Below are 26617 nucleotides of genomic sequence, written 5' to 3'. Positions count from 1 at the left end.
GAAAACTTTGAGAGGCTTCTAAAGAGAGATGATTACCAAACCCTATTGGGAGGAGAGAGAAGAGAAAAAAATCTGTAGAATGAGGAAAGGAAGAAAGGCCAAAGGGTGAAACAGCACAAGAGAATCACATGTAGGAGATCAAGGGAAGTTGCAAAATTCCTGCTTTCAAATAGAAGTTAAAGAAAGTTGCTAATTTAAGCAGTCTTTCTGTAGGTTATTTAGTGCCATTAAAAATCAACTAATTTATTTTACAAGAAAACAATGAGAATGGAAATATAATTATGAGCTGAAGCTAGGCTCCAACTTACTCTACAGTTGCATGGAATTTGATGTATTCTCTTGGCGCCTCCAAGTACATTTGAAGGGAGGAAGCATTCCATCTGCTGAAAAGTCATACTGGAAGATGAGGGCAGGGCTGCAGAGTTTCTGTAAGTCTGATTCTGCCTGAGCCTTAGTATACCTGGTGTGCTAGATCCCGTTGCAGGATTCTAGGGCAGTCAAATAATTCCTGACATACAGATTTAAAGGTAAAAGTTTTACAACAGAATAACTTAATCAAAACATAAAAATTTGTTTGAAAGTTTTCATCTTCTAGAGAAAATAGACTTCTCCCAAAAGTATATCTCTTCTTACTTTGCTATCACCATGTATAGAATATAGTATAAAATGTTTATATCCCCCCAAATTGAGAAGGGAACTATCCAGGCTTAATGAACTTGGTGGGGCAGGGGGGCAAGTGCAGGGACATGACTGTGAATTATACAGGTTTGGACTAAACAGGGTATTCATGGGCAACATGAGGATTGGAAGAAAACATTAGACTATAGATTTTAAATTATTTAAAGTATATTCCACATTTTTAAATAATGCAATTAAAAGTACATGAACTACTTTGGAGTGTTGACATCATGTATAGTAACAGGAAGTAATTACACTATTTCAATATCTAGGTCCCAAAAGCTTTGGCTTATATATTGACTACCTTAGGGTGTTTCCATGAAACGTTTGGAATGTGTTTACATGATTGAATACATAACTTATTTTGTTAGGCTTTCTTTTAGTATTACCAAGAATAATTGGAGAACAGTGGTTAATTCTTGATTTACCTCAGAGGACACATGGGAGAGCCTAAGTGGGAAGTCAGAAACCAGACACAGGCTGCAGTGCCTCCCATAGGGCTTGAGCAGATAGAGATCCTCCAGGGGCAGGGTTCTTATGAGCACGTGTATTTTGCCCACCCACAGCTCTATGACAAACGCCTGTCCTCATTTCAGTTATACTCCAGGAAAAGTGAAATATGCAACCTTGGGATAAGGAACAAGTGTGCCATCAAAGCTATAGGATGAAAATGCTATAGGATTGGAGAGATAGCTTCTTACTTAGAAGAGCAGTGGGAAGGCTAATGCAATAGAGGAGAAATTCCTAACCCCAACCCACTTCCCTTTTGTTTCTTTCGCAAACATTGAATTACAAATAAGGTTTCATTTGAAGAAAAGCCAAAATTGCATTTTATAAAAAAGGTTTGAAACCCACCCCCATCTTTAAATGGTACAGAGCATTTCACCAAAAAGTTTGTTGAATTGATTATTCAGCATTCAGTACAATAGCCCAAGTCCCCTGATTCCCAATCATTTGTTTCTCTAAATGAGCTCTAATCCTTTTACCCTGATCCACTCAACCCTGCTCACATTAGAATCACCTGGAGTGCTTTTAAAGACAACAGATATAAAACTCCTATCAAAGGCCAGGTGAAACCAAAATCTCGGGCTGAAGACTGGACATCAGTGTCTTAAAATTTCCACAGTTGGACTGAGAGGTATTTAAGGATCCCAAAACCCTGAGAATCTGTTATTAACTTTTGTGAAAATACTAATGGTGTCTAATATAATTTAATAACATACTTTACAAGCAGACAGTGGGTCACTCTTTGCAGATGACATGATACTATACATAGAGAATCCTAAAGATGCTACCAGAAAGCTACTAGAGCTAATCAATGAATTTGGTAAAGTAGCAGGATACAAAATCAACGCACAGAAATCTCTTGCATTCCTATACACTAATGATGAAAAATCTGAAAGAGAAATTAAGGAAACACTCCCATTTACCATTGCAATAAAAAGAATAAAATACCTAGGAATAAACCTACCTAAGGAGACAAAAGACCTGTATGCAGAAAACTATAAGACACTGATGAAAGAAATTAAAGGCAATACAAACAGACGGAGAGATATACCATGTTTTGGACTGGAAAAATCAACATTGTGACAATGACTATACTACCCAAAGCAAACTACAGATTCAATGCAATCCCTATCAGACTACCACTGGCATTTATCACAGAACTAGAAGCAGAAATTTCACAATTTGTATGGAAACACAAAAGACCCCGAATAGCCAGGCAATCTTGAGAAAGAAAACCGGAACTGGAGGAATCAGGCTCCCTGATGTCAGACTATACTACAAAGCTACAGTAATCAAGGCAGTATAGTACTGGCACAGAAACAGAAATATAGATCAGTGGAACAGGATAGAAAGCCCAGAGATAAACCCAGGCACCTATGGTCACCTTATCTTTGACAAAGGAGGCAAGAATATACAATGAAAAAAAGACAGCCTCTTCATTAAGTGGTGCTGGGAAAACTGGACAGCTACATGTAAAAGAATGAAATTAGAACACTCCCTAACACAAAACACAAAAATAAACTCAAAATGGATTAAAGACCTAAATGTAAAGCCAGACACTATCAAACTCTTAGAGGAAAACATAGGCAGAACACTCTGTGACATAAATCACAGCAAGATCCTTTTTGACCCACCTCCTAGAGAAATGGAAATAAAAACAAAAATAAGCAAATGGGACCTAATGAAACTTCAAAGCTTTTGCACAGGAAAGAAAAGCATAAACAAGACCAAAAGACAACCCTCAGAATGGGAGAAAATATTTGCAAATGAAGCAACTGACAAAGGATCAATCTCCCAAATATATAAGCAGCTCATGCAGCTCAATATCAAAAAAACAAACAACCCACTCCAAAAATGGGTGGAAGACCTAAATAGACATTTCTAAAGAAGATATACAGATTGCCAACAAACACATGAAAGGATGCTTGCTCAACATCACCAATCGTTAGAGAAATGCAAATCAAAACTACAATGAGGTATCACCTCACACCGGTCAGAATGGCCATCATCAAAAAAAGTCTACAAACAATAAATGCTGGAGAGAGTGTGGAGAAAAGGGAACCCTCTTGCACTGTTGGTGGGAATGTAAATTGATGCAGCCACTATGGAGAATAGTATGGAGGTTCCTTAAAAAAAACAAAAATAGAACTACCATGTGACCCAGCAATCCCACTCCTGGGCATATACCCTGAGAAAACTATAATTCAAAAAGAGCCATGTACCACAGTGTTCTTTGCAGCTCTATTTACAATAGCCAGGATGTGGAAACAACCTAAGTGTCCATCGACAGATGAATGGATAAAGGAGATGTGGCACATATATACAATGGAATATTACTCAACCATAAAAAGAAACGAAATTGAGTTATTTGTAGTGAGGTGGATGGACCTAGAGTCTGTCATACAGAGTGAAGCAAGTCAGAAAGAGAAAAACAAATACCATATGCTAACACATATATATGGAATCTTAAAAAAATGGTTCTGATGAACCTAGGGGCAGGACAGGAATAAAGGTACAGACGTAGAGAATGGACTTGAGGACATGGGGTGGGGGAAGGGTAAGCTGGGAGGAAGTGAGAGAGTAGCATTGACATATATGCACTACCAAATGTAAAATAGCTAGCTAGTAGGAAGCAGCTGCATAGCACAGGGAGATCAGCTCGGTGCTTTGTGACCACCTAGAGGGGTGGGATAGGGAGGGTGGGAAGGAGGCACAAGAGGGAGGGGACACAGGGATATATGTATATGTATAGCTGATTCACTTTGTTATGCAGCAGAAACTAACACAACACTGTAAAGCAATTATACTCCAATAAAGATGTAAAAACTAAAAGAGAGAGACCTGTGGTTTACAAGAAAAGCCTGTGAAAAAACAACACATTTTGCTTTATTGTTTTTCTTACAAAACAAATTCATTTGTTTAATTGGGGGTCGGGGGTTGGAGTTGCAGAGACTATACTTGGCCAAAACTGAAATCTGTGATCTTTTCCATTCAAGAAAGTTAACTGAAGCTGACATGACTTCTGGGAAGTGCATTGCAGCTAACATCTGGGCATGCCCCATGCCAAAGTGTTATCATGAGAAACTGGTCCACCAGGAATGGAATTTGAATCCAAAAGATTGAGTAAAAGAAAAAGAAAAAAGTTATCTGGACTGTATCACCTTTTCTGGAATGAACAAACTTAAAGTTTTTATAGCATAACTTTCTCTAGTGGGATGCTGTGTCACAATTGGCAGTTACTTGTTCTTCCTAACACAACTCTATTCTATTTCACAGGGCTTCATCCCAGTGTTTTAAAACCTTATAAGTGACAGTACATTTTAGAACTACCATCCCAGACCCCTGCAGAGTGCTAAACACATCTCTGGTACTCTGAAAAATGTTCGTGGTTATAGTATAATATATCCTTAGGTACCAGTGCAGTGCAGAAAGCCTTCTGTCCAAATGCAAATTTTATTTTATGTAACCATTGCTTCAATTTATTTATGTCTTTTATCTGTCATCTTGCTTTTCTTCTTGGTCTTGAAAAATTAAGATTCTATATCCAGAAATGCTTTAGGAATGCTTATTATGCTGTAAAAGGCAAAGGAGCTATGTATCTTTATGATTGACATTTGTGTAATCTTAAAACACCATTGACCCCAGATCTTTTTGTTTTCCATGGGTGACCACTTGTCGAAGGCAGTAAAAAGATTAAGGTACACATCTCACAGGATGAATGTAAATAAATTATAAATATTTCCTATTCCCTCTCCTCCTTAAATCTGAAAATCATACTTCTTGTTATTTAAGTCATTGATTAAAATGGTGAAAAGAGCAGAACTTCATAGCAGGCCACTTGACACTTCCTTTTCGGATAGTGTCAATCTACTTAGCAAATGTGATGGGAAAGGTAATTTGGAATCTAATCGCAGAATGCCTAGAATGTCATGTTACGAGTTTAGATTAATGTTATTCTCTAGTCACTAAGAAGCATGCAATAGCATTCTCTAGAACAGGGCAGTGACCTGCTTGTGTTTCAGAAACTTAACAGCAGTGTAGAAGATGTTCAGGAGGATTGAGAGGTTAGAGGAACAGAAGCCGCTTAATAGGCTAGTGTAGCAGTTGAGTGTTGATGAGAGTACTTAAGGAGAGATCCACAAAGTTATCTATAGCATGGTTTGCTTTTAGCAAGGGAGACAAACCTATGCCTATGGAGGCCAAACAAATAAGGCAAATGAATTAATTAAGCAGGCCAAAGGAAGGGACTGTCTAATGAGGGCAGCCCTTCAGCCTCAGCAGTTGTCACCATGCAGGAATGCAGGAATATTTTTACCACGTCTTTCAGTTTTTCAAAAGAAGTTAGAAATTTAGCTTTTATGTAGAATCTTTTCATTTTTAAATGTTGGCTTAATTTTTTAAAAGGCTTTTGACAGCCAAAAAACAAACACATCTGCAGCCAGATGTAGCTAATAGGAGGCTGACTTTACAACCTGTAGCTTTTAGCTTTTTCTGGTTGTGAATTCTTGAGTGTAGTAGGGAAAGGGCTAAGGATAGGAATTTTAAAACTTTTGATGAGATATAGCCTGATAACATAATTGAGAAAAGAATGTAAAATGCAAAACTTATGACTCTCTTTGTGGATAATGGAAGCAAAGATTTTATTAAAACTTGTCCCTAAAAAGCACTTTATACATAGATTATTCTTCTAGTTTAATTTTGCTTAGGTAGCACTGTTTCCTTCTTATTAGTCAGCATTGTTAGCATTTTTGAGTAATCATAGATTTGATGGAGACTTGTGGAGGAGCTGCTGAATTACGGAAGAAGTTATTACAGCAGAAAATAAATTATGTGGTGCTATAAATACTTAACTCAGTGACTCAGCAAATTCCCTTTATGTCCAAAGGGAAACGTTTTGTACCTAACTCATGAAGTCTGTTTTTAATTTCTGCAGCCTTGCAGTTGTCCCCGTTTGTCACTGATAGATTTTTCTGTGGTGAGAGAGGCATAAAGATAAAGAGAGACCACTTTCAGAGGGAGATTAAGTACTGGGGAAATGAAAGCAGGGAGAACGCTCAGTCATAGGACTGCTTCAGTACTGACGGTAGGGGATTACCAGGAAGAAGTCAGAGAACCAGCTGGAATGACCGTGAGAAATTAAATAGTTTTATTATACTCTTGGGTGACATTTCTAGCTAATAAAATTAGAATGAATATTGTAATGTTAGAAGCAAACCACTGGAAAACATGTAATTAACTTCTTAAAAATTCAACAGGCATTCTGTATATCCCCAATACTCATATTTAAGATACTTTAACCAGACATTTGAGTTGATTCCAAGATGTGCCAGAGATGGCTTTAAGAGAGAGATGATATGTACACAAAAGTTTTTAATTATTTGTGTTTAATTAATAGTTTAATGCTTAGTTTTTAAAGCCTAATAAATGTTGGCCTATTAATAAATATTTATTATCATCTCTTAATGACCATGTGAAGATAGGAACAATATAGGAACTGATTTCACATAATACATTTTCTTATAAAACAGTAGGGTATTACTTCTTTAAAAAAAAAACCCTCTGTACCTTGATCATTTTTGTTGTAGTACAAATACTAATACTCTTTATTGCTATTACATTGTACTACATTGGCAGCTAAAATCTGTCAGTAGTTGTTCTATCTTATATAATTCTGAGAGAGGTTTTAAGACGGCATTTTAGCACATTCTTGAGCAAAAATAGTCCTAGATGTAAATAGAATGAAGTAATTGTTAGAGAAGTATAAACAAAGTTCTATATAAGTTAATGTCTTAGTCTGCTCAGATTGCCACAATAAAATACCATAGACTGGGTGGTTTAAACAACAGGATTTTATTTTCTCACAGTTCTGGAGGCCTGAAATCCAAGATCAAGGTTCCAGCCAATTTGATTTCTGGTTAAGGACTCTGTGGCTTGAATCCACCTCTTGCTCTGTCCTCATAGGGCCTTACCTCATGCATGTGTGGGGAGTAGAGAGGGAGGGGGAGAGAGAGAGAGAGAGCTCTCTGGTATCTCTTCTTATAAGGGCACTAATCCTATCAGATTAGGGCCCCATCCTTATGACTTCATTTAACCTTAGTTCCTTCAAATACAACCACACTGGGGAGTTAGGTCTTCAACGTATGAAGTTTAGGGAGGCACGAACAGTCCTAGCAGTTAGGAAATAGAGAGGGAGTAACCAGGAAAAGCATTTTGAAAGAGACCTTTGAATAGGCCTTTGGAGAATGAATAGGATTTTAACCATTAGAGATTGGAAGGAGAGATTCCAAGTGGCAGAAATAGTTTAACCAATGTCATGGCAATGGGAAAGCAAAGAATATGTTCAGCACATAGAGCATTCAGCTCCTTCACCTGCAGGATGACATCTACATAAGTGAATAGTACTCAGGAAGTCCAGAAAGAGAGGATGTGGCCAAATTATTTAGTATCTTATAAAACATCATTTCCTGGTTTCAGTACTGCTCTAAGTAGCTGTGTGACCTTGATTATGTCACTTTACTTCTGTGTGTCTTAACATCCCCATGTGTCAATGAAAAAATTCAACTATCTCTGAGGTTTCTTTTAACTTAGGGAGTCTATACTTCAAAACAAAAAGTAAGTGATTTAAGTTTAACACATGTTATGTGTTTGTGTGTGCCTGTATACTTTCACATTTGTGCTCTCACACCAGCAGATATACATACTTCTGCAAGTGTTTGATGATAGGCATAAAAACCTACTGTCACTTAGGTATGTTGAACTTGAACTCCTCCCACCTCTCCATGAATTAGGAACGTTTCTCTGCATATTCCAAGGACCCAAACTGGACCTCCCAGGGAGAACTGACTAGGCAAACTGGGGAGATAGATGATTTCCCCAGCCTTGTTCCATGCCCTTTTCCAACTTCATTGGCCCTCTTATTTTCTCCTGCATCAGGCTTCCAGTTTCCTAATGACTGCTTTTTCTACCCTGCTAAGGAAACTTAATCTCAAAGCCTTTTTCGTATTCATTGGTAGGCAACTGGCTAAAGGTATCCCCAAACCTTCAGGGATATTTGCCTTTTAGTAGGAACTAGACCTTAAACTATAAGAAAGAAACATGAATAGTAAAATTTTAGACATTAATAAATGGACATAAAAGCTGGGAATTGGGGTGCATAGGTGGATTTTCTGGTGTTCCTAAAATCCTTAGAAGTGGGAAATGATCCCTTGGAGCTTAAAAACCATCCCCTAGAAGAGTTTAGTATAGCTTTACAGCTATTTTATTCTTAGCCTGGACCTGTCTTAGTTATTTTTAGCCAGCTAATACTGTTATATACTTATTTTTTAGAATTCTGGGTATAGTTGTGGACTTACCATGCAAACAGTTAGGTAACTTTGACCTGATCTTTATGATTCAGTAGATAATTCTTCTTGGGAAACAGCTACTAGATCAACAGCTTGTTCATCGTTCTAGAGGCTCAGTTTTAGTGAATCTTTCCAAAATAAATAAGGAACAGTAGAACTGAAATTGAAGAAGAGCTGTTTTCCTCAAAAACAAGGGCGTATTTCTTTTCAAGAAATAACCTTTTCCCCCACTATATATAGTCAACTTATAACACTGAGTTTTTCTTCTCAAAAATAGGTTGGTCTGCCTCTATCAGATACACATCCAAGTCAAAAAGGTGTTGTCTTTATAATGAACTTAGGTGACTCATCTGAGAATATTCTATCCGTCAGAAGCACTTCAATGTCCAGCCCTAGTACTCACTGCTCTGTGGCCTCCACTTTGCGTGGGCACCAGCTTCATGACTCATAACGGCTGTCCATCACTTGTTCTCTGAAGACCACAGTTTCAAAATATAACCCTTAGAAAACAGTTGCAGTTACTTCACCTGCAATTGAGTGTACTATGAATGCAGCCTACAATTTGAGTCTTTATTTGGTCATTGACAAGAGTCTTAAGTTTTTGAGTCAAAATTTCAATAAAATTCAGAAATTTAGGCCCCAAGATGTTGATTTTGTTGTTTGTAAGGATGCTTTCAGGACTTACTTTGCTCTTTATAATTCTAACAAAATAATTTAACGGTGTGTGTGTCTTTGTGTGTCTAGAAAAGTTGAGTAGATGGAAACTAAGGAAGGAGAAGATGTACCTCAAAATTGTAATCTAACAGTACTGTGACTTCTGCTTTCATCTAGTAAGAAGTAGAAAATAGTGTAAGGAAGATGTTCATTTTTCTTAAGATTATTTACTTGGTAATAAAACTCAAGTTAAAAATCACTTGAAATCAAAGCTTTCTGATTGTGTTTTCTCTCTAGATTCTTTGTTATCAGAGCAGTCTCTAAGATAGTGAAAACATTATCCAAATTTAATCAGAGAATTTAAATTCTAAAGTTTAATCACATAAGAAAATAAATGTGCTTTTCCAGGGGATACATCTTTGTCTTTTTTATCCTAATATAGTAGTGAACTGTTAACATGCAGGACATCTAGAGCTGGATGACTGTTGCCAGCTTTCTAGGTGTCTGGCCTGCCCAGCTGCCTCTGTATATCCCTAAAACTGCTTACTGTTCCTCTACCCAGGCAGGCGCTTATATTTTCCGGAGATATCCATGACTTCCCACATGGGCTTTCGGCTGTTGCACATGACCTAGTACAACTATGCCTAATGCAACTATGTTGCACATGACCTAGTACAACCTTGGCATAGTTGTACTATTTACTAAATACATATTAACTGCCAGGTACTATGCTAAGTGTTTTCCATATCGAATCTTCCCACCTCCTTGGGGCAGAGCTAAGCTGACATGAAATTAGCACGGACGGTACACCATAATTTTCTTAGTTTTGCTTTCATAATATACCTTCTGAATTACCAAGGCTGTGGTGAATGACTACTACCATTCATGATTGTGAGCTCATTTTTTTCTTTTTTTATTGTGGTAAAACACACATAACATAAAATTTACCATCTTCACTGCTTTTAAGTGTAGAGTTCAGTGACATAAAGTACATTCACATTGCTGTGCAGCTATCACCACCATCCATCCCCATCATTCTTTTCATCTTGTAAAACTGAAACTCCATACCTATTAAACAATATCATTCCCCATTCACTTCTCCCCCTATCCCCTGGTAACCACCATTTCATTTTCAGTCTTTATGATTTTGACTACTCTAAGTACATCATATACGTGGGATCATACAGTATTTGTCTCTCTGTGACTGGCTTACTTCACTTAGCATGATGTCCTCAGGGTTCATCCATGTTATAGCATATTACAGAATTTCCCTTTTAAGACTGACTAATTGTATGTATATACCATGTTTTGCTTATCTATTCATCAGTCGAAGGACACTTGGGTTGCTTTGACATTTTAACTATTGTGAATAATAGTAATGCTGCTATGAACATACCTGCACAGATACCTTTTTAAGGCTCTGCTTTCAATTCCTTTGAAGTAGGATTGCTGGATCATATGGTAATTCTATTTTTAATTTTTTAAGGAATTAATCATACTGTTTCCCACAGCAGCTATACCGTTTTACATTCCCACCAACAGTGTACAAGGGTTCCCCTTTCTCCACATCCTCACTAACACGTGTTATTTTCTGATTTTTTTTTGAGTAGCCATCCTAGTGGGTGTAAGGTGGTATCTCATTGTAGTTTTGATTTGCATTTCCCTAATAATTAGTGATGTTAAGCATCTTTTCATGTGCATATTGGCTATTTGTATATCTTCTTTGGAGAAATGTCTATTTCAGTCCTTTACCCATTTTTAATCAAGTTGTTCTGTTGTTGTTGAGTTTTAGAAGTTCTATATATATTTTGGATACTAATCCCTTATCAGATATATGATTTGCAAATATTTTCTCCCATTGTGTGGGTTGCCTTTTTGCTCTGTGGATTGTGTCTTGATGCACAAAATTTTTAATTTCATGAAGTCCAACTTGTCTTTTTTCTTTTGTTACCTGCGCCTTTAATGTCATATCTAAGAAATCATTGCCAAATCCAATGTCATCATATTTATATATGACACTAATCCAAATCTCTTTAGACCTGTGTAGCACACTGTAAAAATTGCTTTTTAGTGATTACTTCAGGTCACTGAAAAGACTCTCCAAGCCCTAGAAAGGTGGTTTTCCTTTCATCTCTGATAAAGTGAAATCCAAGAATCATTAGTATCACCAAAGCTATTTTTAGAGTAGCTAATCTATAATTTTTATCTAGGAACAATATTCAATTCCATCAGCGGAGGAATGAGTTACTTTAGAACATGTGCCATTTTGGGTAAATGTATAGCATCTTTGCCTTTGTCACTCCATCTCTGCAATCTGCCAAGACAGTAGGGCTTGGGCATTGGAACCAGTGGTTGTCAGTGCCTCTTCCACCCTCACTTGTTAAACCGTTGCATTGTTCCAAATGTCAGTTCTCTCACTCTAGATCTATTTGCTTAGATCAAATTCCTCTGTGCTCCAGGAGGAATTTTGTACATACTAATGAACAAAGAGAAAGAAACAGTATAGATCATCTACTCTGAGCAGTATAAGTCAAGGGAATGGCCTCTTGTAAATTAGATTTCAGTTAATGGGTATCTTTATAGAAGTGTATCCTCGGGCTTCCCTGGTGGTACAATGGTTAAGAATCCGCCTGCCAATGCAGGGGACACAGGTTCGAGCCCTGGTCTGGGAAGATCCCACATGCCGTGGAGCAACTAAGCCCGTGCGCCACAACTACTGAGCCTGCGCTCTAGAGCCTGCGAGCCACAACTACTGAAGCCCGCGTGCCACAACTACTGAAGCCCGCGTGCCTAGAGCCCATGCTCTGCAACGAGAGAAGCCACTGCAATGAGAAACCCACGCACCGCAACGAAGAGTAGCCCCCGCTCACCACAACCAGAGAAAGGCCGCACGCAGCAATGAAGACCCAATGCAGCCAAAATTAAATGAATGAATGAATTAATTAATTTTTAATAAAAAGAAATGTATCCTTAAGACAGAGATTGCATAATAGAGTGAGGCCAAATCACAAAATTTTAATATCCAGCAAAACTTTACAATATCCTGATTAATTTTTTTCTAATTAACCTAGGATTAAAACTGTAAACATTTTGGGGAATTCCCTGGAGGTCCAGTGGTTAGGACTCCATGCTTTCACTGCCAAGGGCCCGTGTTCAATCTCTGGTTGGGGAACTAAGATCCAACAAGCCATGTAGCATGGCCAAAAAAAAAACCTTAAACATTTCATTTCAAACCACATAGTTGAAAATCTTATTTTGGACTACTTTCCTGCCTTGATAAATATAGTAAAATAAGCACAATTGGCCAAACTTTTTATTTCAGCGTTTTTTAGAACTTTGGGTTTATTATTTGAAATACAGTTCTTACCTAGGAACAGAGGTTTTGTAGGCAAAATTTCAATAACTTGCTGAATCTTAGCTGAGCCTAAAACATGCCCTGCAAGGTTTGGAGTTTGAATTTGTCATTTTTCTGAAATCTCTCAAGTACTAGGGATAAATACTATACCTGTGGTTGCTAGAGAGTAAAAACTCTACATGACATAATAGAGATTTATTTCCAGACCACTCAAGGGCCCACATATTTTGTAAGAACAAAATTCGAACATAATGGAAGACCTTTAACACTTGCTTCTAGGTCATTATAATAGAAGTTGACCCATCCACTAACTTAGTCTAAACATATTTCTTTTCCGTGTCTCAATTTACATATTTGTAAAAACAGGTTTCAAAACAATATTTTCTGAGAAGTAACTAATAAAAATTATTTTCTATTGGGGCTTCCCTGGTGGCGCAGTGGTTAAGAATCCGCCTGCCAATGCAGGGGACACGGGTTCGAGCCCTGGTCCGGGAAGATCCCACATGCTGTGGAGCAACTAAGCCCGTGCGCCACAACTACTGAGCCTGTGATCTAGAGCCCGTGAGCCACAACTACTGAGCCCTCATGCCACAACTATTGAAGCCCACACGCCTAGAGCCTGTGCTCCGCAACAAGAGAAGCCACCGCAATGAGAAGCCCGCGTACCGCAACGAAGAGTAGCCCCCGCTCGCTGCAACTAGAGAAAGCCCGCATGCAGCAATGAAGACCCAATGCAGCCAAAAATAAAAATTAAAAAAAAAACAAAATAAAATATTAAAAAATTATTTTCTATTTAACTTTATTCCACATATAATAATTGCATTTTAAAGTGTTTTGTAATTTAAGACCTTTCAAAGTAATATATGTATATAAGTCAGAAATACAAAGATTACATGGTTTATAACAAAAAACAAAGGTCCCTGCCTTACTTCCAAGATCTGCTTTCCAGAGACAATCATGTTCAATTGTTCAGATGTTTCTTTTGGTATTTGGCTTAGTGTTTCTAACATGCTTTTACTGCTATTTCTTAATTTTACAATGTTAGATGTTATCAGTTTACTTGGAATATGAAAATTTAGATCTCCTACTTTCACCACCATACCACCTCTACATATTCTTACTTATAAATTCCCTCCCTCCTTCCATTCCGCACAAATACCACCCCACCTGGCAAAAAGTCTGATGCCGTAGTGATTTCTAATCCTTTGTGTCGCCCATTTTTTTCCTTGTGCTTCTTTATAGGATTCTCCTTTAAGGATTAAGTGTCCCTAATGATATACTTTAATGTGGTTCTTTTTTCATTCAGTTTGCCAGACATGAGATGGCTCTTTCAATTTGAAAATCCATGCCCTTTGATTTATTTATTCATTTATTTAATCATCTGTTTTTCCTATTTTTCTTTCTCGAACTCCTACTAGTCGGATACTAATGCCTAGACTAATACTCTATTTTTTTCAATATTTTATTATGAAATTTTTCAAACAGAGAAAAATTTTTTAATTTACAGTAGACATCCATAAACCTACCGTCTAGAGTTTAGTATTAACATTTTTTCTATCCTTTCTTTGTATATATCTATCCATCCATCAATCCATCTTATTTTTTATGTATTTTAAAGCAAATTATAGTCAACATATAATTCCAGTACTTCAACACACGTCGTTTTGTAGTGAGAATTGTAATTAGAGTTTGCATTTTCTTCTTTTGAGGCAAAATTTACATACAAACTTATGTGTACATTTACTAAGTTTTTTTAGTAATTTTTTTAAAAAATTAATTTTATTTATTTATTTATTTTTGGCTGTGTTGGGTCTTCGTTGCTGCACGTGGGCTTTCTCTAGTTGTGGTGAGCGGTGGATAGTCTTGGTTGCGGTGCGTGGGCTTCTCATTGCAGTGGCTTCTCTTGTTGCCGAGCACAGTCTCTACGCACGTGGGCTTCAGTAGTTGTGGCACGCGGGCTCTAGAGCACAGGCTCACTAGTTGTGGCGCACGGGCTTAGTTGCTCCGCATCATGTGGGATCTTCCCGGACCAGGGCTCAAACCCGTGTCCCCTGCATTGGCAGGCAGATTCTTAAGCACTGCACCACCAGGGAAGCCCTTAGTAGCTTTATTAAGGTATAACTGACACATAAACTTACATAGTTAAACTGTACAATTTGATTTGATAAGTTTTGACATATATATATGTCCCCCATGGAACCATCACCACACTCAATATAGTGAACATACTCATTACCCCCAAAAGTTTCCTTATGTTTCATTGTAATCTCTTCATCTCATCTAACCTTCACCCCCATCCCCAGGAAACTACTGATCTAATTTCTGTCAGTACAGAATTTGCATGTAGTTAGCATATTCTATGGTTATATATAAATGTAGTTAAACAGTATATGATCTTTTTTGTCTGATTTCTTCATAATTATTTTGAGATTCATCTATGTTGTTGCAGTTTATTCCTTTTTATTGCTGAGTAGTATTCCATTGTTAAAAAAAATCCCGCAGTTAACCTTTTGGTGAACATTTGTTGTTTCCAGATTTTATCCATTACAAATAAAGCTACTGTGAATAGTTGTATACAGATCTTTGTATGGACATACATTTCATTTTTTTCTTGGGTAAATACCTAAGAACGGAGTGGCTGGATCATATGGTAGGTGTATGTTTAACTTTTTAAGAAATGGCCAAAGTTTTTTTCCAAAGTGCTACCATTTTATATTCCTTTCAGTAGTGAATGAGAGTTCCAGTTCCTCACACACTAATGTCATTGCTTTTAATTTTAGCCATTCTATAGATATGTAGTGATATTTCATTGTGATTTTTATTCTCATTTCCCTAATGACTGATAATGTTGAGAGTCTTTTCATGTGCTAATTTGCTTTCTGTGTATCATATTTGGTAAAGTGTCTATTCAGGTATTTTGCCCATCTTTTAAAACTGAATTGTTTGTTTTCTTACTGTTGAGTTTTGAGAATTCTTTACATATTCTGGATATAACTCCTTAGCAAATTTATGATTTGCAAATATCCCTAGAAGCCTTAGAGTATTAGGTTTTACTTTTAAGTCTATGATTCCTTTTGAGTTAATATTTCTATATGGTACTAGATATGATCAAAGATTCAATTGCTCTGACACCATTTATTGCAAAGATTATCCTTTCTCTACTTAATTGCCTTACACCTTGGTCAAAAATGTGGGAAGATCCACATTTTTGACAAACTTTGGAAGAATTTGTGTTGAAGGGGTATTAGTTCTTTCTCAAAAGTTCGGTAGAATTCCTAGTGGAACCATGTGTTGAGAGTTTTCTTTGTGGAAAGATTTTTTACTAAAATTTCTATTTCTGTAATAGATATGGGCCTATTCAGGTTATCTGTTTTCTTTTGTTTGAGGTTTGGTAGTTTGTATAAATATCTTTCAAAGAATTTGTCCATTTCATCTAATTTGTCAATATTGTCAATAGCAAAGTTATTCATAGTATTTATGATCCTTTTAATATCTGTAGAATTTCTAATAATGTTACTTCTCATTCTTGATAGCAGTAATTTTATCTTTTTTCTTTTTCTAAGCAGTCTGACTAATTGACTACTTATCAATTTTATTAATCTTCCCAAAGAACCAGCTTTTGGTTTCATTGGTTTTCTTTATTGATTTTCTGTTTTCTGTTTCATTGATTACTGCTTTAATCTTTATTAATTGCCTTCTTCTGCCTGTTTTGACTTTAATTTGCTTTTCTTTTTCTAATCTCTCTAAGTATAAGCTAAGGTCATTGATTTGAGACCATTCTTTTCCAATACAGGCATTTATTGCTATAAATCTCCCCCAAAGTATTGCTTTAGTGGCATCTCACAAATTCTGATATGTTGTGTTTTCATTTTCATTTAGTACAAAGTATTTTCTAATTTCCTTTTTTATTTCCCCTTTGATCCATGAGTTGTTTAGCTTCCAAATATTTGAAGATTTTTCTAGATACCTTTCTGCTATTGATTTCTAATTTAATTCCATTTTGGTCAGAGAGTATACTTTGTATTATTTGAATCCCTTTAAATATATTGAGACTTATTGCCCAGAGAACAGGTTTTCTTGATAAATGTTTTTTATGCACTTGAAAAGGGTGGGTTTTTTGCTGTTGTGCTATCAATGTCTATCAGGTTAAGTTAGTTGATAGTGTTATTCAAGTCTATTATATCCTTGCTGATTTTCTGATTACATTTCCATTAATTACTTAGACATATTGAAATCTCCAACTATAATTGTGTATTTTTCCTTGCATTTCTATGAGATTTCATTCATGTATTTTGAAGCTCTCTTGTTTGTACATAAACACTCCGGGGTTTTATGTCTTCTTGATTAATGTCTTCTTGATTAACCCTTTACCATTATGAAATGACCTTCTTTATCTGTGGTAATATTCTTTGCTTTGAAATCATCTTCTATTAACATAGCCACACCAGCTTCCTTTTGACTAGTGTCAGTATACTATATATTCTTCCATCTTTTTTTTAAAGTAAACTTTCAGAGCATTTTGACATTTACCAGAAGTTGCTAAGACAGATAGTTTCCATGTGTACTTGCCCAGTTTCTCCTGTCAGCAACCTTTTTTTTTTAAGTGATAAAATAAAGTATACATAGCAACCTTTTTTAAAAGTTTTATTGAGATATAATTCACATGCCATAATAATGCACCCATTCAGAGTATACATTTCAGTGGTTTTTAGTGTATTCCCTTTCACCATAAGCAATTTTCAAACATTTTTATTACTACAAAAAGAAACACCGTACCCATTAGCTGTCACTACCTATTTCCCCTCATCCCCCGAGCCCTAGGCCACAACAAATCTACTTCCTATCTCTATGTATTTGCCTGTTCTGGACGTTTCACATGAATGAAGCCATGCAATATGTAATCTTTCATAACTGGCTTCTTTTACTTAGCATAATGTTTTCAAGGTTCATCCATGGTATAGCGTGTATCAGTACCTCATATTTTTTTACTGGCATGTATTACATTGTACATATATACTACATTTTATTCATCAGTTGATACACATTTGGGTTGTTTCCATCTTTTAAATTGAGATATAATTCATATACCATAAAATTTACTCTTTTAAAGTGTGAAAAGGGCTTTCCTTCTCTATGTAGTAGGGGTTTCAGCTTTATCTGATCTTCAACATTTGTTACTGCTTATAAATCCATTTTATGACATCTAAAATTTTATTAACATCATTTATCTGGTGTCTGTTTTCTCATTCTCTTTGTTCTTGTATGTTTAAAAAATGTTTTTCTTTTGCTGTCATTTCAGTGGAGTTCAGGGAGCAAAAGAATATTCAGTCTGCTACATTTAATTTAAAAATCTCTTAAAATTATTTTTGAAGAAGGAAAATAAATTGTTCAGAATTCTATTCCCTTTAATTCATTTTCATTTTGTCTTTTTCCTCCCAGTCTTTGTGTACTTACAGACATAATCATAGCATAATTGACTTGTTTTTCTGAAATATAGCATAAGCACTTCATTCATAAGCACAGTATCATATTAACCACTTTAATGGTAGCATAATATTCTTTTGTGTTAATAATGTACCATCATTTGTCTAACCTTTCATCTCTATAGTTAGACATTAAAATTGCTAACTTTGGAGAGGGTATAGCTATTAAAGATAATGCTATAATAAACATTTCTGTTGAGCTTTTGGGCCATTTGCAAGTACACCTAGTAAGAACTATGACTCACCAAATTCCTCCATTTCCTGTGCCCGGACTCACTGATGCCTCTATTCTATTGCTCCTTTTGCAATTACACCTCAGAGAAAATACCTTGTTATGTATCTACTAGTCTTTTTGCTGATTATATTCTCCCAATCAGGTACTTTATCCTCCCGGTTTACAGTGCTGTTATAAACAACATCATTAGGTTCATCAGTCCACAGCTTCCAGTAAACACTTATGGATAGGTTTTTTTGGCTTGTTTCTAAACAGGTTTAAGAATAGTTAAATAAAATATGTTTAAAAATCTGCGAGTTTGTAAAAATATGAATTTAAAAAAAGAAAAAGTAATTGTTCATCTGTAATAGATGCTGGAAAAACAAGTCATTTTTTAAATTTTGGGTGTTTTTTTTAAATTTTTTAAATTTATTTTTGGCTGCATTGGGTCTTTGTTGCCATGCATGGGCTTTCTCTAGTTGTGGCGAGCGGGGACTACTCTTTATTGCGGTGCATGGGCTTCTCATTGCGGTGGCTTCTCTTGTTGCAGAGCACGGGCTCTAGGTGCACAGGCTTCAGTAGTTGCAGCACGTGGGCTCACTAGTTGTGGCATTTGGGCCCTAGAGTGCACGGGCTTCAGTAGTTGCAGCATGTGGGCTCAGTAGTTGTGACTCACAGGCTCTAGAACACAGGCTCAGGAGTTGTGGCACATGGGCTTAGTTGTTCTGTGGCATGTGAGATCTTCCCAGACCAGGGCTCGAACCCGTGTCCCCTGCACTGGCAGGTATTCTTAACCACTGCACCACCAGGGAAGTCCCCAAGTCATTGTTTTTAAAACTGATAAATGAAGGGATAAAATCATGTTTTTATCCTGCTTTCTAATTTACACTATATGTTTGGGTCTCCAAACAGTTGATGAGGGGAATTTTTTCTTTATAGAAACATTCTAGCTAATAAGTGAGGAGGTAATGGTAGAATAAAAATATCAGTATTTTATTGCTCTTAATGATTAATGAATCTAGGCATTGACCATCAATGGCCTTTAATATTACAGAAAGAGGGGCTTCCCTGGTGGCTCAGTGGTTGAGAGTCCGCCTGCCGATGCAGGGGACACGGGTTCGTGCCCCGGTCCGGGAAGATCCCACATGCCGCAGAGCGGCTGGGCCCGTGAGCCATGGCCGCTGAGCCTGCGCGTCCGGAGCCTGTGCTCTGCAATGGGAGAGGCCACAACAGTGAGAGGCCCACGTACCGCAAAAAAAAAAAAAAATTACAGAAGGAAAGACAACCAGATTTGCCTCTTACAATAGTATCTCCATGAAATATTCTTGCCAAACAATCAAGCCTGAATCTGATCACGCTTCTAGATCCAACTAGCAATTTGCAGGAAATGCAGAGGACAAAAGAATATGTCACATGAGACCATTGGGATGCAGTCAGCAGCCACTAGACGGATGGAAGTTCTGTTGGACAAATAATCCAGTTTCTTCAAAAAATAGATTGCAAGTGGTGGGAGAAAAAGAAAGGCAGACAGACAGGTGGTAAAGAAATCTGTAGATTAAAACCAACCTCAGAGATATATAAACTAATGTAATATATGGACCTTATTTGGGTCCTTCCTGAGTCAAACAAACTGTAAAATAAAAATAAAAAACAAGGAAAAAGACAAACTTTTTAACATTTATAAGATAAATTAAAAATTTAAACACTGACTAGATATTTTATATTAAAGAATTATTGTTAATTTTTTCAAATAGTAGATCTGTAAAAAGTCTATGTGAAATAATTTCAGTAGTTGCAGCATGTGGGCTCAGTAGTTGTGACTCACAGGCTCTAGAACACAGGCTCAGGAGTTCAATGTACAATAACCCAAAAATGTTTATTGGTACAGATAACAATGGGAATATTTCTTAGGCTCCTCTCAAGTAGTTCCAGGAACTATATTAAATAGTACTGAAACTAATAATCGAAGTTGACAGTTGATATGAACCATTGTTTATAATAGCTAAAAGGTAGAAACAATACAAATATCCATTAACAGGAACAAGGAAATGCTATATATTCATACAGTGGAATTTCACACAATAGTTAAATTGTGATTAAGAAATTAAATTCTTAGCTAAACTACCTAGGTTTGAATCCCAGCTCTGGTTCCACCATTTCCTGGCAATATTCTCTTGGACAAATTACTTAACTTCTCTGTGCCTCAGTTTCTTCCCCTTTAAAACAAGGGTAATAATAGTACTTACCTCAGTGGATCATAAGATTGCTATAAATACTAAGTAAGTTGACAAATGTATATAGTGAGAGATAGTACAAGTTAGTTATAATAGCAATAATAATAATAGTTATTATTATTACCTTAATAAGTCTAGCAACATAATACGTGAAAAGCCAAGTGGCAGAATAAAACACAATATGGTACCATTTATATAAAGTTAAAAACCTACCAAAAAGAGGCAGGGATTTAGATCCAGTTTTGTGTTTTTAGGAATACGAGACGCAGGCAAAGGACTTGACAACAAGCTAGTGTTTGATTTCTACTAAATTCTGGACCACAAAGGAAAGAAATTGATTCATCCTCTCTTCTCTCAATATTTACTAAGCAGTTTCATACAGAGAATCATTAGAAGGATACATAGTTTAAGGACTTCAACCCTGTCATTCCAGCTACTGACACTGGCACATCAAATGAATACTGGGCAATGCTTGTGAATGAATATACTTCTTGTGTAGAAATTTTGTGCCTGGATCTTCTAAGCAGCCCAGGAGAGGTTTAGACCATTACACATTTGAGTTTACTTGCACTCTTCAGTATCAGGTAGGAGAACAGGAAAAACTATGGTAGATTCTCACATTACCTCTGTTTAACTAATTTGATTACTCACCTTTCTGTAAACCCCACTGACTAATGAACACAGTATTCATTGTTGTAGGCCACTGTCTTTCTGTCCCTTCTGAGTTGTTTGTTTACAAAGAGCTAGTTGTTTTGTCCCAATTAATTATATAGTTTAATTAAATATTACATAAATCAATGAAATATAAGATGTATACTTTGAAAAGCATTAATAAGGAATAAAATGCAATATCCTATATATTCTTTATGGATATAAACAGGTATAAAAACATAAATAGGAATGAAAAATACCTAATTCAGGATCATTGTTGCCTCTAGGATAGGAGAGAAATGGGATCAACAGAGGTACACAGTAGGCTTCAACCAGATCTATAATGTTGTATGTCCTTTGTTTTAAAAAAATGCACAAAGCAAATATGTTTAAGATGTGGTTACGAGTTGATAAATATAGGTTTTGAATACACGTTTTCCCCATTCCTGTCTCCCTTTTGTTTGTCTCTCAAGACTAAGCATTTCACCAAAGTTCATCAGAAAATACTCAGAAGTTAATTCTTTTTTTGTTTTTTTCAACATCTTTATTGGAGTATAATTGCTTTACAATTGTGTGTTAGTTTCTGCTTTATAACAAAGTGAATCAGTTATACATATGTTCCCATATCTCTTCCCTCTTGCTTCTCCCTCCCTCTCACCCTCCCTTTCCCACCCCTCTAGGTGGTCACAAAGCACCGAGCTGATCTCCCTGTGCTATGCGGTTGCTTCCCAGTAGCTATCTGTTTTACGTTTGGTAGTGTATGTATATGTCCATGTTAATTCTTCAAGTGACTTAATATGTGGACTTCACAGGCCAGTGTAGAATCATAAAAGGGCTGGCTGGCACCATCCCTGAACTGTGCGGTAGGGTACACTTGTATTCCAGTGTCCAGAACTGGATAGGAAATACCCAGCAATTTAAACAGTTAATCTTTGTATTCTAATTATTCTTTTTAAGAACATTACATATTTGTGGAATCACTCCTCCCAGGAGCTTTTTCTCCTGAAATCTGGCTTCCCTCTAAACTCCCTAACTGAAGCCTTGGGCCTGGCGAGCAAACGTATCTAGCCAGACAGTCCTTAGATAGGCCTCTCATACTGATATCTTAACCTTCCCTTGACCAACTCGTCTCTGAGATGACTTGTATCCAGTTACTTGGATTTGAATCTGGCCTGCTGGTTAATGAGCCTCGTGAAGTTTATTCTCCATATCTTGTCCCATGCTGGGTTTCCTTTGAATGCTTTGTGGAAAATGAATGGTATTCTTAATCTAGTACCTTCAGAGCTATTTTTTCTAGATAAGGAAGGAAGTCAACACATTCTTAAACATCTCATAAAATTGCATGGCAAAATATCACTTGTTTATTTAGGATAAAATCATAAGAATTATTATGAAATGTAAAGTAAATATTATTGCCAAAATTGAAGAGGAAAAAATGATGCCATTTGACAACAGTATTACCACCACCCTCAAACCTTCATTGTGGATTAAGTCTCATCTGTGTACAAAATAAAAGGTCATAAAGCTGGCATATGGGCCAATTCGAGAAACCATCTTGGGAAAGTCTTTTTTTTCAAACCAAAAAAGGGATCAGAATCATGAGATAGTTTTATCTACAGGTGCTTATTTTCTTTGTTTACTAAAACTACTATTAACACTATCATAGAACATAATGAATCTGAACCCCTAAGCAGTATCATTGCATCTTTCTCTAGATAATTATAGTTTTGTTTTGTGAAATATCTTAGTTTTTGTATCTTACAGAAATGACATAGAATAATGGAAAACCTTATCTCTGTTCCCTTTTCTTCTGCCCATCTTGCTGTGTGACCTTGGGCAAATCCATTTTGTTTATAGGGTCTCTCAAATGTACAGTGAGGGCGTGCAGTATTCACCTTCCACCCAACTTTCTAGCCCAGTCAGAATGCATGGCTCCATTTTTGCAATTCTTATTTAAAAAGCCTTATATGGATGGAATCTAGGCAGAATAAGGTGCTACTGCCCTCTGCTGGCCCTAAGAGCACACCTACCCACCAGTGCAGTGGATCTGCCCATCTGAACAGCAAGGAACTCAGTGCCCCTTGGTTGCACTTGAGAAGACATAGCAGGAAACCACAAAGAAAGGAAGCACATTTCATATTTGGAAAAATAATAATATTTAAAGTATTGGGGAATTAATGATTTCTTATGCATGTATCAGATGCCATCACCATTTGTGACTGACTTGCCACCAAAAAGTGCTTATCCTATAATCCCTTCACCTTGCTGTCGTTCTCACCTAGTAAACAAGCTGTGGGTTCTGACCCTTTGGGCCACTGTCACTGTTACACCATTTTTCTGCCTTGGAACACATTCAGTCCACTTTTGTTCAAAAGATTTAGGGAAGTTTTTACATATTCACTTGTAGTTTGTGAATAAACAGGTAGATAATAACTGGTATGTGCCAAGGAAAGTGAATATGCAGCATCAGTGAGAAAACTGCTAAAAGAGGAAGGCAGGGCTTCATTAGACTCTCAGATTCCTACAGCGCTCTGTCAAGTTGTAATAAGAGATTTATAATTAATTATAACTTTCTGTTTTGTTGATGATCCTAAAAGGACTACATGTGAGAAACTGATAAGGATTTGTTAAGAGCTCAGTTTTTCTGAGCTCATCTATATTAATATAATTTCAGAACTCCAAAATTTTAGGATCTGTTGTTACATTGTGTTTGTAAGAAATGGTGCTGCCTCTGACTATACTCAAGAGAAAGGCAGTTGAGAATTATGCTTTTACCTTGTTTAAGTTTTATGCCTTTAAAATCTCTTTCACAATAGGCCTATGCACTGCCACTGAGGTCATTGTTATTTCTTAGAGTGGTTGGGGCAAAAAAAAAACCCAGTTCAACCCACATCTCAGGTGTCCTCAAGCAGAGTATAGAAGGAGTATGTGACTCACAGTATCTGTGGCTCACAGAACCACACACATTTTGTCCTTGATTCCCATAGGTAGAGAGTAGCTGTGTCTTAAATGAGCAGTCTTTGCACAGCTTCCCCTTGGGGATCTCCTGATAGGTGCTTCATGGTCAGTTCCAGCTTATAGCCCTTAAAAGAGTTATGGACGATCATCCCAACAGCAGTGCATAGGCCTATCTTGAAAGGGACTTACATACGTGATGCAGAAGTACACAGACTCTACTAGGCAAAATCACAGCCACTCCACTTCCAACTATGTAAGTACTACATTTCATGATATACATGGTGCCTATTCCAGTTGTAGGTTTAGTCTGTTCTTAATCAAGAAGGAAATTAATTAGCATGTACTGAGCATATGATTTTTACCAGGAATCTTATACATTTGTTATGCATCCCTAAGAAATGAACCAACTTTTTGCTACATAACTGTTATGTATATAACCTTAATAGTGATCTTCATTGTCCAACATTTTAGAAGAGAATTCACTTATTGAATTACTTCAAAATAAAACTTACATTATCAAAAACTTTACTGATAGAAAACAAATTAACTCAATTCTAAAGAATAAAATGGAACAAAAATTATCTGTCTATTGAAAGTATTATCAGGTATTTGCTGAGAAATAATGGATTTAAAAGTTTTTGAAACATCTTTAACTTTTAGAGGTAAAAGAAACAGCTATGGAAAGGTGACTCAAATCATTTACTGAAGTTTGGCAATTGTAAGTTGTCTGTAAAATTTAAAACGCAGCATTAATTAAAATCATATCAGAGGTTTCAAGGCAGAATACTACTTTGGGAAACAAAATCCTAAAGTGAAGGAAAAAAAACAGATAGTTGTGCTAAACAGTATTTAATTTATTTATGATTTGCTTTCAGTTTCTTTGCAAGATAATTTGCTATAGTAAAAAGAGCAGGGACTTTGGAAACAAACAAACTTTGGGCTTGAAACCTAGTTCCACCACTTATGTAATTGCTATACGGCCTTGGGCAATCACTTAAACCTTGAATTTCTGTTTTCTCTTCTTTAAATTGGCAATAATAATGTGCATCTTAATGAGATTTTTAGTATAAATGAGATGCATAAAGATTTATGAAGAGCCTCAAGTGACTGCAGAGTTAGTTTTCTTTCCCTCTGTTGTTAATCACAGAGTAGGGTTTACTCTTACTTAGAAGCCCAGCAGGAAGTTCTGGAAAGGAAGGTTTGGTTTGAGATTACCTTCCCACACCCAGACTTGGTTACCAGAAAATGCCCCAGAAGCCCGGGACAGTCATCTATGGATTTTCTGAGCCAGACAGCAGCCTCGGTAGGGAGGTAAATGGCTGGAGTGAGCAGGAGGGAGGGTGCAATTCCTCTTGAGTCCCAAATTCATAATATGCCCTCATTCTGTGTGCAAGGCGAAGCTGTAGGCTCACTCGCATTTCAATTAGTGTCCCCCTAACCCCACCAAAATGTACTCTACTACCAAGTAGAAGAAATTTTGAATTATCTGGAGTGTTATATTTAGGTTGTCATGAATTTTATTATATATCCTAATTGTAATAAGAGCTACCAACTCTACAGTGCTTGCTGTGTGCACAGTACAGTGTTTAGGCACTTTTCATATATTCTCTAATTCATACAATTCCTTGATTTTTAGCTGTTGCTAAAATATCCATTTTAATAGGTAAAGTGACAGAGACCCTGAAGGATTTGATAGCAAGCCCAAAGTTGCCAGTTAAAAATATGTAAGTTGCTGATTGCTAAGCTTGCACTGCCATAAGATATTGTTTAGATAAATCCTTTTAAGACATTCATGATTATCTGTGGCCCCTGTAACCTTCTGAACTGTCATGACTCTGTCAGCCCCATGGTGATGTATATTGTGTGTTCTCACAGAAACTGGCCCCTGGAGTCAGCCAGTTTGCTTACACCTGTGTACAGGACCACCCCATTTGGACGAATCAGCAATTTTGGGAGACAACCTTTTACAATGCGGTGCAGGAACAGGTTCGATCCCTGTATCTCTCAGCCAAGGAAGACAATCATGCCCCACATCTGAAGCAAAAGGTAAGATAAAGAAAGGTATTTGTGTGGGGCTGTGGTCCTGGCTTCAAGGAAAGCTTACTCAGGTATTCCCAGGGCTAAAGGAAATCTAGCCACTTCCTACCAGTGTATTTGGGGTTTACTTTAGGAAGCCCTCTGGTGAGCATCTTTCTCCTGTTGATTTCTGACATTTTTTTCCATAATAACTTCTTACTACAGTTCTGTATCACTAGAATTGTTTTATTGTATTTTAATAAATAAGAATTCCCTGGAAACAATTATAGGAAGTTGAACAGAAAGAATAACCCTAAAATACCTGGGCAGATATCTTTATGCAATTAACTTCTTGAAGAAATGTCAAATTAAAGTCAGTTGACTCCTAAATAAATGCTCAAAAGTATGCCAGCAATAAATCTAGGTCTTCTTTTAGGAGTATTCTCTATGTTTCCAAATATTTTTATCACCATAAAATAAATTTAAGGAAACTATCAAGAAAATAGTTTAAAATAAAGAATATT

General features: G+C 36.5%; 1 protein-coding gene across 1 annotated transcript in view; it reads left to right on the top strand.

Annotated features, from left to right (window-relative positions):
• Positions 1-26617, top strand: part of SBF2 (SET binding factor 2) — a 451879-nt gene that overhangs the window by 353434 nt on the left and 71828 nt on the right. The window contains exon 18 of the mRNA XM_029208916.1: positions 25953-26123. Within this exon, the coding sequence (XP_029064749.1) occupies positions 25953-26123 (171 nt within the window). The remainder of the gene's footprint in view (positions 1-25952; positions 26124-26617) is intronic.

This window comes from Monodon monoceros, unplaced genomic scaffold, assembly GCF_005190385.1.
Source record: "Monodon monoceros isolate NGI ecotype Baffin Bay Population unplaced genomic scaffold, NGI_Narwhal_1 Super_Scaffold_7, whole genome shotgun sequence".
Lineage (NCBI taxonomy): Eukaryota > Metazoa > Chordata > Mammalia > Artiodactyla > Monodontidae > Monodon > Monodon monoceros.
This window is presented reverse-complemented; position numbering and strand designations above follow the sequence as displayed.